This window comes from Carlito syrichta, unplaced genomic scaffold, assembly GCF_000164805.1.
Source record: "Carlito syrichta isolate Samal-C Ts95f unplaced genomic scaffold, Tarsius_syrichta-2.0.1 Scaffold315782, whole genome shotgun sequence".
In the NCBI taxonomy this organism is placed as follows: Eukaryota; Metazoa; Chordata; class Mammalia; order Primates; family Tarsiidae; genus Carlito; species Carlito syrichta.
In genome coordinates, this window is record NW_007259878.1 from 184668 (window position 1) to 202910 (window position 18243).

At 36.7% G+C, this 18243-nt stretch overlaps 1 protein-coding gene and 2 pseudogenes across 3 annotated transcripts in view; all 3 read left to right on the forward strand.

The window, feature by feature from the left end:
• The window catches only part of NBEAL1 (neurobeachin like 1), a 211707-nt gene that overhangs the window by 113936 nt on the left and 79528 nt on the right, over positions 1-18243 (forward strand). The window contains exons 30-33 of the mRNA XM_008073238.2: positions 284-437; positions 720-848; positions 6091-6396; positions 6490-6639. Coding sequence (XP_008071429.2) covers positions 284-437; positions 720-848; positions 6091-6396; positions 6490-6639 — 739 coding nt within the window. The remainder of the gene's footprint in view (positions 1-283; positions 438-719; positions 849-6090; positions 6397-6489; positions 6640-18243) is intronic.
• On the forward strand, positions 8944-10433 carry LOC103275836 (annotated as a pseudogene). Its single transcript, XR_505341.2, has one exon. The product of XR_505341.2 is annotated as a heterogeneous nuclear ribonucleoprotein C pseudogene (transcript).
• LOC110594501 lies at positions 14781-16072 on the forward strand (annotated as a pseudogene). Its single transcript, XR_002481278.1, has one exon. The product of XR_002481278.1 is annotated as a nuclease-sensitive element-binding protein 1 pseudogene (transcript).

An 18243-nucleotide genomic window follows, 5' to 3' on the forward strand; every position in this document is an offset into this window, starting at 1 on the left:
TAGGCACATGCTGCCACACTCAGCTAATATTTTTGTTTTTTGTAGAGATGGTGTCTCACTTTGTTACCCAGGTTAGTATTGAGCTCCTGAAAAGTGCTGTGATTGCAGGGATAACCACTGTACCTGGTCTTAATTTGACTTTTAATATTAGGTATATTAAACTCTAAGCATTTAAAAGTTCCTCCGTGATTATTAATTTCCATCCACATTGTCTTAGTGGTACCTACCAGTGATATCTTTCTAATCTCACAATGGTTTTATGAGAACTTTGTTTTACACTTAGTTTGCTACAGAAGATGTTAGAATGGGCAGTTGCAGAAAACAAAGAAGCAAAAACTAATCCTGTAACTGCTGAAAATGCCTTCCGACTCATACTGATCATACAGGACTTTCTGCATTCAGAAGGACTAATTAACTCAAACATGTGGACTGAGAAGGTACAGTAATATCCCTTTGAAATTATAGTTTGGTTAAGAATGAAATTTTGTACCCCCTCTTTTTAGAGCATTAATACTGAATCCCATGCCATAAACACGGGTATGATGTGATATATAGCCACAGATTTTGGTAACCATTAGTAGGATGGTTCTTTTGACTTTTGCCAACTGAAAGTTGGACAAGCTTTGAAATATTTATGATTTGTATTATTATTGGGGAAAACTTTATCATCAGTAGACTTAAAAAACTGAATGTTTTTATTTCTTTTTCATTTGTAATAGCTTTTTGAAGATATGATCCTGCTCTTTGAATGTATGTCAGTTTGGTATTTGGAAAGTCCAGTGTGGGTAAAACTCTCTCAAATTCAGATCCAGCTACTTCTAGGATTCATTGGAAGTGGTAATTTGCAGGTTTGTCAATTATTTTACATGATTTTCTATACTTGCATGCAGCATAGGTGTTATTTATGTGACAACTAAAAGATGATGTATTTTCAGTATTTTAATTCTTTATTCCAAAAATATCCATGATTTCACTTGGAATTTCAGTTTTGGGAGATAAGAAACAAGCTTGAGAGGCAGCTAATTGATTCATGATACTAATTACTTCATATAATTTTAAAGCTTTCTTTTATAGGATTTATACATAGCTATGTTAGAAACATTACTCATATCATCTATTTTCAGCGTAGCTAGATAGGTGCTAGACAGCTTGCATAGACTATATATGTGTGGCTTAGGGCTGGCATTTTTTGGAAAGTTAATTTTAAAATTGTTCTTTTCAAAACTTTTCTTACTATTTTACTAATCCACAATTTTACATTCTATCTCTTTTTTTTTTCTTTCATTTTTCAAATACAAAGTACCTACCAAGTGCTAAGCATTGTTCTAGGTTTTAGAAATAAAGATAAATGAAATATCAGTTGCAAGGAATACTTATATTTCTATTTTAAGTTAAAGTTTTAAAAGGTTGGAAATGTTTCATGTGAATTTTAGTCTGTCATTTCAATATTTACATTGGGTACTTGTGATAACTTGGGTTGGATTAGTTGTGATAAGTATTTCACAGCTGTTTACCTGGCCCTTTTTATTTTCTTAGGATGTTTTAGTTTATTTGGTGCAGAGTGGTTAGAGTGGAACTGGAGTCTAATATACAAAAACTAGATTTAATGTTGATAAGAACTTAGAGAGGTTAAAGTTCTGATATAAGGTTGCTCAATTTAAAGAAACTGTAATCTGATGATCCTGTTTTTCAGTAGATATCTATTTCTCATTGTGAAGGTACCACATATTCGTTGTTGAAATTACCCAAAAACATAAAGATGAAAAAGAATTATTTAACACCCGATAACCTAAGAGTAAACAACTGTTAGTATGCTAGTATATTATTTTTTCCTGTTGTTATTTTTTTCTATGAACATATCTTTTTCAGATGATTGGAATGATTGTATATTTGGATGACTTTATGTTCTTTTTCTCTTATGTAAAAGTCATTTCTCCATGTTACTAACATTAAGAATATAGTTTTTATTCTTTCATCCTAAAAGTAAATCATAGAATACTTGAAAGATTTGAAAAAACTAAGCAAGAATATGGGTATTAAGGTACAGATGATGAAAGTTTGAAATATATAGCCTTTTAGTTGTAATTTTCAAATATATGAATTTAGAACTTTATTTATTTATTTATTTTTTGAGTTGGAGTCTCACTCTTTGTCGCCCAGGTTGGAATGGAGTGTGGTGGCAGCCTCAACCTACTGGTCTTAGGAGATCGTTCCAAATAACTGGAACTACAGACAGACATCACCACGCCCGACTAGTTTTTGTGATTTACTGTAGAGATGAGATCTCACCAAGTTGCCCAGGCTGGTCTCAAACTCCTAGGCTCAGGTAGTCCTCTCATCTTAGCCTCCCAGAGGTCTGGGATTACAGGCTGAGCCACTGCACCTGGCCATGAATTTAGAACTTTAAAAACATGATTATAATTATAGTCTAGTAATTCTACTGTGAAGCTAATCCTAAAATAATAATCTAAAATATTGAACAATCTTTATATACAAAGATGTTCATTGTAGTATTCTTTTTTCTTCCACCTAGAAATAAAATGAGGATAGCTTTTTTTGCCTTTTCATTAATATTAACCTAATGACTGTTAAAGTATTAATAGTTGCAGGTAGCATATAGATACTAGGTTTCTTTTTTTCTTTCACTCATAGTTTGCCCTCATTATTTTTTTATTTGATGAAATTTTCCTAAACAAAATGTCTGTTTATTTAGCTCACCATTAATATTGAGTGCCCATTCCATAGCAGGGGATCGGTAAATACGCATTAAATAAATATATGAATACAGCACCTACAAATAAGACTGATTCTCTCTCCCTAGTTAATGACCTAAAACATTTCTTACCACCCTATTTAATTTCGTTCTTTCAGAAATAAACAACTGAGGCTTACTTGTTAAAGGCTAGGACAGGGATCTCCTTTCCTTTTGGAGGTTAAAATAGAGCTATCTGCAAAATGAATCTGGCTAGCAAGCGTGTTTTGTTTACCTCATACATGTTAATTAATTCTAATATATCAGTGTCTGGAGATTTCACATAAAAAACCAAGATTTTCCAGATTGTCTCAAAAATAGGACAGTGTGATCATTGATTCATTTAGATACAGCATGTGGTGTCCAATTGGCATGGGTTTCTGCTCTCCTAGTTATCTTAGCTCAGCGAGTGATTCTCATCTGTGGCTGCATGTGAAGCCTCCTAGAGGAGCTTTTTAAAAACACCTATGCAGGGCATCACCCATAGTAATTAATTTGGAAGGGGATCTAGGGCATCAGTATTTTTAATAATTCCTCAGATGACCCTAATGCTGTACTCTTTATAATGAAAGTTGGAGAGGGGAATATATATGTTATATATTTTATGTAATATGTGAGTAAATTAAAGTAGCCAAGTATAATTATCTTGTATTCATTAAGAGTGTCTTTGTACTTCTAAATAAATACAAACTTAGCATTTTATTTAATGCCATGCTGTTGAGTTAAAAGCAGATCACTGGATATTCAACTTTTTATGTAAACAGCATTTTTTTAAAGTTGGATTCTCATTCTGTTGCCCAGGCTGGAGTGCAGTGGCATGCTCACGGCCATCACAGCCTTGACCTCCTGGCCTCATGTGATCCTCCAGCCTCAGCCTTCCAAGTAGCTAGAACTACAGGCACACGCTACCATGCCTGGCTTGTTTTTTGATTTATTGTAGAGATGAGGTCTTGCCAAGTTGCCCAGGCTGATCTTGAACCCCTGAGATCAGGCAATCCTGTCACCTCAGCCTCCCGAAGTGCTGGGATTACAGGCTTGAGCCACTGTGCCCAGCCATAAACAGTATTTTTAAAAAGACTAGCAGAAAAGCCAAGGCATTGGTATTTCACGGATATAAGTATTTTATGATTTTTTTTTTTCTTTTTGTCCTCTATTGGAATTCAGTTCCTTTATTCAATTTCAAAGACTAACATGAAGAAGAGGGATTGGGGAAACATATGAAGAGGGTAGAGAAGCTTCACATCCTAGCAGAAAAATTAAAGCTCTGAGTCATCTTAGAGAGTGTTTCCTTCAGTGCTGTTTACTCTGTTAAGACTTGCTTGCACGGAAGGACTGCCTGAGATTCTCTTTTTATGCCTTATCCTGCAAAGACCTCTGTGTACAGCCCAGTCTAGCTTTTGACACAAATACATTCTTGAAGTGGTGTCAGGTTCTAATACTTTTTAATTTTCCTTTTTTTTTTTTTTTGAGTTGGAATCTTACTGTGTTGCTCAGAGTGGTGTGCAGTGGTGCACAATTACAGCTCACCGCAACCATGACCTCCTGGGCTCAGGCAATCCTTCCGCCTCAGCCTCCTGAGTAGCTGGGACAACAGGCACATGCCATTTTGCCTGACTATTTTTTATTTTTATTTTTTGTAGAGACAAGGTCTGGCTATGTTGCCCAGGCTAGTCTTAAACACCTGGGCTCAAGCAATCCTCCCATCTTGGCCTACCAAAGTGCTATGATTACAAGCATGTATCACCATGCCTAGCCAATTTTCTCTTGTGTTTCATTATTTGAGAAGTAATACAATTCAGAATGACAGAGAATATAGAGTTAAGGGTGAAGAAGGAGGAGGTACAATATGTCTTTTCTCTTGCTTGGCTTTAAAGTTGAGATCTTTCTGCAGTCTAGAAAAAAGGAGCACCCTTAATGAACTAATTTACTTTTCCACGTGGGGTTTAAGGCTAAAACTTAGTAGTAATATACAGTATTTCTTTGTCTGGATTTGAACCCTGAATATATATTTTCCTTGGGAACTTTAAGCATAGTTAGGTTTCTGATCAAAGACTTAGACTCCTATAAACCTGTCCTTTATGATTTCAAATAACAGAAATACCAACTCAAACAGTTATTAACAGGATTTACTGGTTCATATAACTGAGAATTCCACCATTAAGGTGAGTTTAAGGTAGGCTTCAGTCAGGGCTCCAATTCCATTATTTGTTGTCTTCATAACACCGTGTTACATCATCTGTCATCTTGCCTTAAACTGGCTCCATATGGACACAAAATGACTGCCAGCAGCAAGTGGGCAATACTCTGCCTCTTTCATATCCAGAGAAAGAGAGTGCTTGTTGCTACAGTCATTGGTAAACAGTTCTCCATGGACCTGTCATGTTTTTGTGTATCTTGTGAATAGAGACTCTGGTTGCCTTTGTTACAGCAAACTGGCAAAAATGAGGTGGAGGTTGAGCGCAGTGGCTCAAACCCATAATTCCAGCATTTTGGGAGGCCGAGGTGAGAGAATTGCCAGAACCCACAGCCTGGGCAACTTGATGAGACCTCATTTCTACAATAAATAAAAAAATTAGCCAGGTGTGGTAGTGTGCACCTATAGTTCCAGCTACCTGGAAGACTGAGACGGAAGGATCGCCTGAGCCAGCAGTTCGACTCTGGGGTGGCTGTGAGTGTGCTACTGCACTACAGCCTGGGTGATGGAGTGAGACTCCAACTTGGGGGGAAAAAAATAGAGGTGGTTTATATGAACAACTTTGGAAGATGGAAGTCATGTGTCCTCCAAAAAAAAAGTCAGGTTTGGTTATTGCTTAGGGTAATAAAGATAATATCTTTCTCCATGGCAAAGATCAGACATGGTTATTGCCCAATATAAAAGTTTTGGGTCTCGGCAACCCCTTTGGGTCCCCTCCCACTGTGGGAGCTTTTCCATCCTCTCAATAAATTCTGCTTTCTAAAAAAAAAAAAAAAAAAAATTTGGGTCTCTTCTGCTTAGGGCTCCTCTTCCAAAATGTTCCTGTATGTGTAGACATCAGCTAGACCTCTGTATCGCTCACTGTGGGAGTTGCAGCTTGGGGAGCTAGTGAAAATGTTGTATCTATTGCTGTTGTATCTACTGCTATTGCTGTAGTTTTTCTCTCACCCAGGAATCTTGTGTCTTCTGCCAACATCTATGAAACTGTATCAGGCTAACTTATTAGCTTCATTTTTTTGGAGGTAAGATAAAATGAGACTCTTCCTGTAGACAGTTAGTTATTATATAGAGCCAGGCAGAGCTAGTGATATGACTAAATGTTTACTTTAGTCTGCTCTTTCTCACCTAAACTATTTTCCTCTAGGTTTGTGCAATGGCATCAGCTAAGCTAAATACCCTTCTTCAGACTAAAGTGATTGAAAATCAGGATGAAGCTTGTTACATTTTAGGCAAGCTGGAACATGTTTTAAGTCAGTCGATCAAGGAACAGACTGAAATCTACTCATTCCTGATTCCCCTTGTTCGTACTCTAGTTTCCAAAATTTATGAACTTCTCTTCATGAACTTGCACCTACCTTCTTTACCTTTCACCAATGGGAGCTCCTCATTTTTTGAAGACTTTCAAGAATATTGTAGTTCAGATGAATGGAAAGTCTACATTGAAAAATATGTAAGTTTTGTCTTTTTGACCAAATTTTTCTACTGATATATCATTTTTTATAGAAGTATACATTAAATTTTATATATTCTTTTTTTACACAAGATTGTACCTTATATGAAGCAGTATGAAACTCATACATTTTATGATGGTCATGAGAGCATGGCACTTTATTGGAAGGATTGTTATGAAGCCTTAATGGTAAATATGCATAAACGAGACCGTGAAGGAGGGGAAAGCAAACTCAAATTTCAGGTAAAAAGTATTAAATGTTTTAATATTGAATTTTTCATATTGATCTTAAGTATTTAATATTAAATGACAATAATACCAAGCCCAGAATTTGAAAACAAATAGTATTTCTATTGTTTGTCTCAAAATTATTTCAGCATTGGAAGGAAAACAGTTGATCAGTAACAATTAAAGTAAGTTAATAGTAAAATGTTCTATACATAGTGATTATGTAAAAAGTTTAATAAGCTGATAGTACTTAGTCGATACCTCTCAGGAGGCTAGATACAAATCAGTGCTTAGAGGGAAATCTATAGCACTTAATGCTTATATTAGGGGGGAAAAAAGGCCTTAATTTAGTCTTATTATTTTAGATTGAAAAATACAGTTTATTTAGAAAGTAGATTAGAGGGAGAGAGAGGGGGGAGATTTCACTTCCCCAAGTTTGGGGAGGGGACCAAAACTTAGGGAAACATGGTCCTAATTTAGTCATTTTTAAGTTCCTACTTTAAGAAACTAGAAAAATAAAAATGTCTAAACCATAATAAACTGAAGTAAGAAATGAATAAAGAACAGAAAACGATGAAATTAAAAGCAGAAAAACAATGGAGAAAGTCAGTGAAAGCAAAATTTAATTCTCAAAATATCAGTAAAATATATAAATTTCTATCTATGTTGACAAAGCAAAAAAGAGAAATAGAAAATTGCTTATACTAGCAATGAAAGATGCAATATCATCACTGACTCCACAGATATCAACATGGTAATAAGGACTATTACAAACCACTGTATGCAAATAAATCTGACAACTTAAGTGAAATGGATTAATTTCTTGACAAGACACAATTTCCACAACCAATTTAAGAATAAGTAGATAACCTGAATTGTCTTATGTCTATTAAAGAAATTAGACTTATAGTTTTAAAAACTAAACTTCCAAAAGGGAAGTCTCCAAGCCTAGGTGGTTTCACTGACAAATTTTTTTTTTTTTAGTCAGAGTCTCACTCAGTTGCCCAGGCTGTAGTGCAATGGCATGTTCCTGGCCACTGCAGTCTTGACCTGCTGGGCTCAGGTGATCTTTACATCTCAGCTTTCTAAGTAGCTGGAATCACAAGTGTGTGTCACCACACCCAGCTAATTTTTTTGATTTATTGTGTAGATGAGGTCTCACCATGTTGTCCAGGCTGGTCTTGAACCCGTGGGCTCAGGCAGTTCTCTGGCCGCAGCCTCCCAAAGTGCTGGGATTACAAGTGTGAGCCACAGCGCCTAGCTTCACTGACAAATTCTACCAAATATTTAATGGAGAAACTATGCCAACTTCTCAAAGTCTCTTTAGAGAACAGAAGAACTGAAGAAATACTTCCAACTCATTTTATGAGGACAAGATTACCTTCATAACAAAGTCATACAAGAGAAGTTCAGGAAAACTATAGACCAGTGTTTCTCAGTAACATAGTTGTAAACAAAACCCAGAAATATGTTAAAAATATTTATATAACAAGAAACAGTTTATCCATGGAAGGTAAGGCTGGTTCCACATTTGAAAATCAATCAGGGCTGAGGTGAGTGGATTGCTTGAGCCCGCGGGTTCGAGACCTGCCTGGGCAACTTGGCGAGACCTCATCTCATCTCTACAATAAATCAAAAATCAGCCGGGCGTGGTAGCGCACGCCTGTAATTCCAGCTCGGAAGGCTGAGGCGGAAGGATCGCTGGAGCCCAGTAGATCGAGGCTGCGGTGGCCGGGAGCGGCCACTGCACTCCAGTCTGGGCGACAGAGTGAAACTCCAACTCAAAAAAATAAAAAAAAATAAAATAAATAAAAAGAAAATCAATCAGTATAGTAGATGACATTAAAAGTCTTATCAAGAAAAACTGCGTTATCATATTAGTAGATGCAGAAACAGCACTTAACAAAATTTAACATTCATTTATAATCAAAGCTTTAAACAAACTAGGAGTAGAAGGGAACTACTACCTCATCCTTTACAAAAATTCTATAGTTAGATTTATATTTAAAGATGAAAAACTGAGTGCTTTTGTACTAAAATAGAGTACTAGGCAGAAATGTTCACTCTCATTATTCCTACTTACTGTTGTACTGTAAATCCTGGCAAATTCAATAAGAATAGAAAAAGATTTTTTTAAAAAAGTATCCAATTTTTGTGAAGGGACGATTGAGCGGTTAGTGCTGCATTGCTGGTCTCCAGCAGCAGTTGGCTTCTCCACATAGAGCCCGGGAGTAGGAAACTCAAAATCTCTCCTTCTCCCCTCCTGGTTACAAAAACACTTGAAATACATAAGTTAGTGGAACTTTGCTTGAGTGGGATTTTTTTTATCTTCAGCTTCATTTTTCAGCTTCATGAGGAACCTTATCATCAAACACAATGGCTAGCAATGTTACCAACAAGACAGATCCTCGCACCATGAACTCCCGTGTATTCATCGGGAATCTTATCACTCTTGTGGTCAAGAAGTCTGATGTGGAGGCAATTTTTTTGAAGTATGGCAAAATTGTTGGTTGCTCTGTTCATAAGGGCTTTGCCTTCGTTCAATATGTTAATGAGAGGAATACCTGGGCTGCTGTAGCAGGAGAGGATGGCAGAATGATTGCTGGCCAGGTTTTAAATATTAATCTGGCTGCAGAGGCAAAAGTGAACCGAGGAAAAGCAGGTGTGAAACGATCTGCAGCGGAGATATATGGCTCCTCTTTTGACTTGGACTATGACTTTCAGCGGGATTATGATGACAGGATGTATAGTTAGTTACCCAGCACATGTTCCTCCTCCTCCTATTGCTCGGGCTGTAGTGCCCTCACTATGCCAACGTGTATCAGGAAACACATCATGAAGGGGCAAAAGTGGCTTCAATTCTAAGAGTGGTCAGCAAGGATCTTCTTCCAAGTCTGGAAAGTTGAAAGGTGATGACCTTCAGGCCATTAAGAAGGAATTGTCTCAGATAAAACAAAAAGTGGATTCTCTACTAGAAAACCTGGAAAAAATGGAAAAGGAACAGAGCAAACAAGCAGTAGAGATGAAGAATGATAAGACAGAAGAGGAGCAAACTACCACCTCCAAGAAGAAACATGAAACTAACGTGAAGATGGAGTCTTGGGGGGTGCAGATGACTCTGCTGAGGAGGGGGACCTACTGGGTGATGATGATAATGAAGATGGGGGGATGACCAGCTGGAGTTGATCAAGGATGATGAAAAAGAGACTGAGGAAGGAGAGGATGACAGAGACAGTGCCAATGGTGAGGATGACTCTTAAGCACATAGTGGGGTTTGGAGATCTTATCCCATTATTTCTTTACCTAGGCACTTGTCTAAGATCAAAATTTTCACCAGATCCTCTCCCCTAGTGTCTTCAGCACATGCTCATTGTTCTCCACATCCTTGTCCTTCCCATGTTCATTAATTCATATTGCCCTGCGCCTAGTCCCATTTTCTCTTCCTTTGACGCTCCTAGTAGTTTTGTTAAGTCTTACCCCATAATTTTTGCTTTTGATACCTCTGTATGACTTAACAATAAAAAGGATGTATGGTTTTTATCAATTGTCTCCAAAATAATCTCTTGTTATGCAGGGAGTACAGTTCTTTTCATTCATACATGAGTTCAGTAGTTGCTTCTATAGCTGCAAAGACAATCTATCTCATTTAGTTGAGTAGCACTTGAGAGCAGCTTTGAGTTGGAAGTATGTGTGTTATACTCTCACATAAGTGTACTGTGTGGGGCAGTTCAACACAAATGTAACAATGTATTTTTGTGAATGAGAGTTGGCATGTCAAATGCATCCTGTAGAAAAATAATTAGTGTAATAGTCTTTGTTTTTTTTCTTTGTTTTTTAGTTTTAAAATGTCCACTTTATTCCATGTAACACATAACCAGATATCATTTACATCTGAGGAAGAGAGATGGCCCATGAGACTAATCTATAGTAAAACACTTCTAAGAAATGTACTCCAATTTTATACATTTCCAGGTAACGCTAGACAAGTGTATCACAATGCAGAAATATAGGTATTACTACATTTTACATAAGATAAAAGGGAAGTATCAATAAACTTTAGAAAGTAGTAAATTCACCTGTCCCTTAAAATGTGGGTATGCAATTGTTACAAAGCCATAGTAAATGGTTTATAAAATGTAATTTTATTGTATGTTACTTTGCTGTTACATCAGGCATAACATTTTCACAAGGCTTTTTTGGGACTACAATCAAGGATTAGCTAGTCTTTGTTTTCTAAAATTGATACTGTGGGTTATTTTTGTGAACAGCCTGATGTTTGGGACCTTTTTTCCTCAAAATAAACAAGTCCTTATAAACCAGGAATTTGGAGGAGAAAAAAAAAAGTATCCACACTGGGAAAAAACTGATTACAAAAACACTTGAAATACATAAGTTAGTGGAAATAAGAAATAAAACTATATAACATGATTCTCTATGTAGAAAGTTCCAAGGAATCTACCTCCCCCCCAAAGAAATTTAATAATCAATAAGAGAGTTCAACAAGGCAGGACAGAAAATCAACATATAAAATTTAATCACATTTCTATACACTAGCAATAAACAATTGAGGTTTTTAAAAATGCTATTTACAGTACCTCTAATGATAATAAAATATTTAGGTATCAAAAACCACAAAACAGGAATGAAACAAATCAAAGAAGACCTAAATAAATAGAGAAAAGCATTATATTTGTGAAGTAGAAGATTCAGTAGTTTTAAGTTATCTTAAGATTTCAGTTCCCCCCAAATTGATGTGAAATGCAATAAAATGCCACTAAAAATCTTAGGAAGATTCTCTGCATATAGACATGTTGATTCTCAAATTTATATTTTAAGACAAAGAGATCGGAATAGCCACAGCAATTTTGGGAAAGAAGAACAAAATTGGAGGACTTACACTACAGTTTTAAGATACATTATAAGTTTCACGAGTCAGCATTGAGTGATATTGGCAAAAGAATAATGTATACATAGACCAGTAGAATAAATAGATAATTCAGAAATAGGACACAAATATAATAAAGTGATGTTTGATAAAGGTGCAGCAGTGATTCAATGAAGAATGAATATTATTTTCAACAAATAATTCTGGAACAACTGTATATCTGTATATGTATTTTAAAGCACCTTGACTTACACTGTAAAATCAACTTTAAAGAGTCAACTCAAAATGGCTTATACACTTAAATATAAGATCTAAATCTATAAATATTTTAGAATAAATTATAGGAAAAAAGCTTCATGATCTTGGGTTCAGTTTTATAAGTAAGACACCAAAGGCATGTTTACAAGAGCAAAAAGTTTTTAAATTGAACTTTATCAAAATTTAAAACTGCTTTTTGAAGGATGCTGTTAGAGAATAAAAACAGAAGCCATGGGCTGGAAATAATATTTGTAAATAACATAGTAAATGAGGTACTTGTGTGTGGCACATTTATAGAACCCAAAAAACTCACCAATAAGAAAATAAACAAAATGTTTTTAAAATGGGCAAAATATTTGAAATGACACTTCAGAGAAGATATACAGATAGCAAATAAGATCATTAGCAAAATATAAATTAAATTAAAATGACAAGATACCATTACATACATGTCTGTTAGAATGGTTAAATTTAAAAATGCTGAGAATGCCAAGTATTTTTTTTTTTTTGAGTTGAAGTCTCACTCTGTCACCCAGACTGGAGTGCAGTGGCTGCTCCCGGCCACCACAGCCTCAACCTGCTGTGCTCCAGAGATCCTTCCGCCTCAGCCTTCTAAGTAGCTGGAACTACAGGCACACACTACCACGCCTGGCTAATTTTTTTGATTTACTGTAGAGATGAGGTCTCACCAAGTTGGCCAAGCGGGTCTCAAACCCACGGGTTCAGGTAATCCACTCACCTTGGCCTCTCAAAGTGCAGGATTACAGGCTGAACCACCGAGCACGGTGAAACTTACTTTTCAAGAGTAGTTATGGAAGTTGACAGATAACAGAATGACATTCTTTAAGTGCTGAAAGGAACAAACAAAACTAAATCTGTTAACCTAAAACTATTTACCAGCAAAAATATCATTCAGAAGTGAAGATAAGGCTATTCCTACCAACAATTATAGCAGCAGTTGCAACATCTATGCCATGAACTGCCCTTTGCTGCAAAGCACCTTTTATGTTTTTGCTACTTGCTGCCCAAGGAGAGGGTGTGTGGACTTAGGGGCATCTGCCAGTTCATGTGTGGACTGATTCCCATGTCACAGTCATGGCTGCATTGAAGGCTACAGCATCTTGAACAGATGGAGTATATCTTCTCCTGCAGATACAAAACGGATTCAACCAACGGCAGCATTCTGTCTGTACTCTGCATGTAAGCTTGCTTCCACCTGAAAAGAGTTGGTTTTGTTTTTACTTCCAACCAAATACATATTCTTTAAGAGTGCTTTAGAGGAGGATTTGTGCTATTTCTAGGTATCCACAAATACCAGAAAATTATCTTCCAAGAGAATAAAGATTTTGAAGATCAATTTTTTTTACCAGCCCAGTATTCTCTATCAGAGCAGAGCATTTAGGCATAGTTTGTGGCTTTTTAGTGGAGATATTTTAGGACAGAATAAAAAAGATTAATACAAATTATTGTAGTTTAGTAACAGGCCAACTGCCAAAGTTACTGACTTAATAAAAATCAACTTAATAGCAGGAGAATCTACATGTTCATGAAACCTGAAAGATCTTCCTTTGATGGAACCACATCTTTGGCAGTTTAGTGTGCTGAACAGTGTGCTTTCCTGCCAGTTATAACAGAGATCAAGATCATGGGTCTTTGGGTACATTTCAACATCACCTGCTCCCAGCTCATCTACATGATTCTGTAAGTAATAGGCATGAAGCCAGCGAACACTGTACATACATACATTGGGTGATGTGTGTCTTTGCATGAATTACAATGGACAAGTCAACCTTATCATGGATCAAGACCTTTCTCCAAGCTCAAAATCTTCCAGAAGTTGAAACAATCGACAACTTCAAGGCTGAGGCTCTGCAGATTGAAAGCTTCATTTCTCATCCAGATGTCAATATTGAAATAACTATTGAAAGTGCCTTTAAAGGAGTTCTGTTTCAAAGATGTCAAATTTGGTTTTGGGGATTGGACTGGCTTCCCCATAAAAAGTATATTTTTGTCAAAAGTGGCTAGGCCTATCAAAAATAATTAGGCTTGAAGCAGTTACTGTTTATCATTAAGATCTATTGTTAGGAACTCTGTCAAAGAATGTATCAGAAAAGTGACTAGCCTGGGCAACTTGGTGAGACCTCATCTCTATAATATATCAAGAAAAATTAGCTGGGCGTGATAGCAAATGCCTGTAGTTCCAGCTACTTGGAAGGCTGAGGCAGGAGGATCGCCTGAGCCAAGCAGGTTAAGGCTGTGGTAGCCATGAACGTGCCATTATACTCCAGCCTGGGTGACAGAGTGAGACCCTGACTGAAAAAATAATAAATAAGCAAACAAATAAATAAACAGATAAATAACATCAGTCAGAATTTGTAGTATACTCATGAACAATTAAAGTTAATGTTTATTTTAAATATTACTATATTATAAAGCCATATTCTGCATTCAGAAAGATAAATTGAAGGCAAAACAAAGCCATTTCAGACAAAGAAACTGAGAGAAGTTGCCAGTAGATCTGTAATAGGGGAAATATTTAAAGAACCTTCTTCAGACCCAAATAGATGCATGTAACTGCAAGAAAGAAGGTTCAGGAAAGGAAGTGTTTAAGTAGATATAAATGAATGATAACAGTTAAAAATAACAACAATAATGTACTTTTCTGGTTAGAATGTTCATAAAAGTATATTACAACAATACAAAAGGATATTGGAGTTAAGCTGTTGTCAGTTTCTTCCATTGTTTCGTAAGTGGCAAAAGGTAAGTAGGATGTACTGAAAAATAAAAAAGAATGTATAATCAAAAACCTCACAGGATAAATAGGGAAAATGTTTGCCATTTATTTTTATTGTCTCTAATGCTTCTAAAAATATTTTACTAATCCATTTGTGTTGTTAGGCATGTTACTTAAATTTAAATAATTTCAGAAGTTAAAGGTCATAGTAGTTAAGAAAATACAATTTTTGAGTTAGATTGGGAGCGGAGAGCAGACCCCCAGAAAGTCCTAAGTAGCCCCACCGCTGCTGCAGCCGGCCCCAGTCACCATCACTGCAACCATGAGCAGCGAGGCCGATACCCAGCAGCCGCCCACTGCCCCCCTCTCCCCTGCCCTCAGCGCCGCCCACACCAAACCCGGCACCACGGGCAGCGGCTCAGGGAGCGGTGGCCCGGGCGGCCTCACATCAGCAGCGCCTGCCAGCGGGGACAAGAACATTATCGCAACGAAGGTTTTGGGAACAGTAAAATGGTTCAATGTAAGAAACGGATATGGTTTCATCAACAGGAATGACACCAAGGAAGATGCATTTGTACAACAGACTGCCATAAAGAAGAATAACCACAGGAAGTACCTTCGAAGTGTAGGAGATGGGGAGACTGTGGAGTTTGATGTTGAAGGAGAAAAGGGTGCGGAGGCAGCAAATGTTACAGGCCCTGTTGGTGTTCCAGTTCAAGGCAGTAAATATGCAGCAGATTGTAACCACTATAGACGCTATCCACATCATAGGGGTCCTCCACGCAATTACCAGCAGAATTACCAGAATAGTGAGAGTGGGGAAAAGAACAAGGGATTGGAGAGTGCTCCCAAAGGCCAGGCTCAACAACGTAGGCCCTACCACAGGCGAAGGTTCCCACTTTACTACATGTGGAGGCCCTATGGGCGTCGACCACAGTATTCCAACCCTCCTGTGCAAGGAGAAGTGATGGAGGGTGCTGACAACAGGGTGCAGGAGAACAAGGTAGACCAGTGAGGCAGAATATGTATCGGGCTTACAGACCACGTTTCCTGTAACCCCGCCAAAGACAGCCTAGAGAGGACAGCAATGAAGAGGATAAAGAAAATCAAGGAGATGAGACCCAAGCTCAGCAGCCACCTCAATATCGGTACCACCGCAACTTCAATTACCGACGCAGATACCCAGAAAACCCTAAACCCCAAGATTCAAAGAGACGAAAGCAGCCGATCCACCAGCTGAGAATTCGTCCGCTCCGAGGCTGAGCAGGGCAGGGCAAAGTAAATACTGGCTTACCACCTGGAGCATCATCCGGTTTAGTCATCCAATGAGAAGAAATGAATATGAAATTCCAGCAATAAGAAATGACAAAAGATTGGAGCTGAAGACCTTAAGTGCTTGCTTTTTGCCCGTTGACCAGATAACTAGAACTATCTATGCAGGATGTGACTTTTATTATTTTTACCTAAAGACATCTCTTTTTGGTAATAACAAACGTGTTTTTAAAAAAAGCCTGGTTTTTCTCACTATACCTTTAAAGGTTTTTAAATTGTTTCATATCTGGTCAAGTTGAGATTTTTAAGAACTTCATTTTTTAATTTGTAATAAAAGCTTACAACTTGATTTAAAAAAAAAAAAAAAAAATCAACAAACTCCAAGCACCTGTTAATAAGGGTCGTAAATAATTGTCAAAAAAAAGAAAATACAATTTTTCCAGCTATAAAATCAATGTATAGTCATAAGTGTAGAAAAAAGTATTAAGAAAATGAAAGAATTTGTAATCCTTCTCTCAGTTAGTAGTTATGTTAATATTCTAGGAGTGCTATCTTGTGGTCTTTTTTCCTTTCTGGCTCTGTGTATGTGTATGTCTGTATATGTATGTATGCATGCATGTTTAAGCAGATGTGTGACCTTATTCAATAGAAGATCTTTTAGCTTTCTCACTTCTTTGTTATTTCCTTATGTTCTTAAATTGCTCCTAAGGATATTCTTTTTACTACATAAAAATAAATGTGATAGCCGGGCTCGGTGGCTCAGCCTGTAATCCCGTGCCTTTGGGAGGCTGAGATGATTGGATTGCCTGAGCCCGCGGGTTCGAGACCCGCCTGGGCAGCGAGACCTCATCTCCACAATCAATCAAAAAATCAGCCGGGCGTGGTAGCGCATGCCTGTAATTCCGGCTACTTGGAGGGCTGAGGCGGAAGGATCGCTGGAGCCCAGCAGGTCGAGGCTGTGGTGGCTGGGAGCGGCCACTGCACTCCAGTCTAGGCGACAGAGTGAGATTCCAAATCAAAAAAAAAAAAAAAAAAAAGCAGCATGATTATGTATTTCAATGTTTAAATTTATTTCCCATTGTGGGCCTAATTTTTTCTTTATTATAAATAGTATTGCTCATCTCTATAGTTATATTTTTTATTGTCCAGTATGATTTTCCTAAAATAAATGGAATTACCAGCATGTAGTACTTATGATAAATACTGTTATATTGTCCTGAAAGAAGTTCTACCAGTTTATAGTCTCATCAGCACTTTCCCTGTTACTCATCTTTAGATTTTCTAGAATGTTCTTATATACTTGTACTTCAAGACTATAAAATTGATGTTTAATTATGTGGAAATATCATAACTCCAATTTTCCCAGCAATGATCTATTTTAAATATTCAATAATACTGTATCACAAACTATTGATTTTCTACAAAACTAGTAATAGTTCTATAACAATCATAATGACAACAATCATAATGACAATAATTTTTTTTTTTTTTTTTTTTTTTTAGTCAAAGTCTCATTCTCACCCAGATGGGGATGCAGTGGCACAATCAGCATACTGCACCTTGACTCCCCTTGGCTCAGGTGATCCTTCCACCTCTGCCTCCTGAGTAACTGGGAATAAAGGCAGGCTAATTTTTAATTTTTATTTTTGTAGAGAGGAGTCTTGCTATGTTGCCCACACTGGTCTTGAACTCCTAGGTCTAAGCATTCCTCCTGCCTCTAAGTGTTCCTCCTACCCCAGCCTCTCAAAGTCCTTGAAATTACAGTCATGAATCTTAGTATTTATAATGACAGTTGTTGTCAGCCTAAATTTACACAGGAGAGATTAGAAAAGAGATTTAGCTCAGAAAAGTAACTAAGATTACTTTGTCTAAATGGCTATATTGTCTCTCTAAAATTATTTGTTTAAAAATTTTAACTGTTCTTTTTAATGCAATTTATTTTTTATTTGTTTGGAACAAATTAGTGCTATTGTTTTATTTTCCAGTAGATAAATATCAATGTGAGATAGGTAAGCCAGTCTTCTGTTTGTCTTTTTGAAACCTATAAAACCTTAATTTCTGGTCCTAAAGCTATATCTTGGTACAGAATATTAACAAAATCTATTTTATCTTGAAAATAAAGTATATGAATGTTATTTGCGAGCTAGGATGTTGTTCTGAGAACAGCAGTGTAAGTGATCAAATTTTTCATGGTGAAAGATTTGCCCCTATAGATTTCTTTTGTCTTTGGCATTGCCTTTTGGGCCATCAGTAGCTGTATGGAATGTGATTACTTCTCTTGGAATTTGAGCTTATTCCAGATGCCTTATAAATCCAAAGATTCCAGAGGTAAAATGTTTTACTTGACAGTAAGGAGGAGGTTAATTTTTAAATCCCGAATTAAAATTCTGTGTTGAGGCACTTTATATTTTTGAAGTTCTTCATATGTCTATTCTTGGTTAGCTATTTTTTTTTTTTTTTTTTTTTTGGG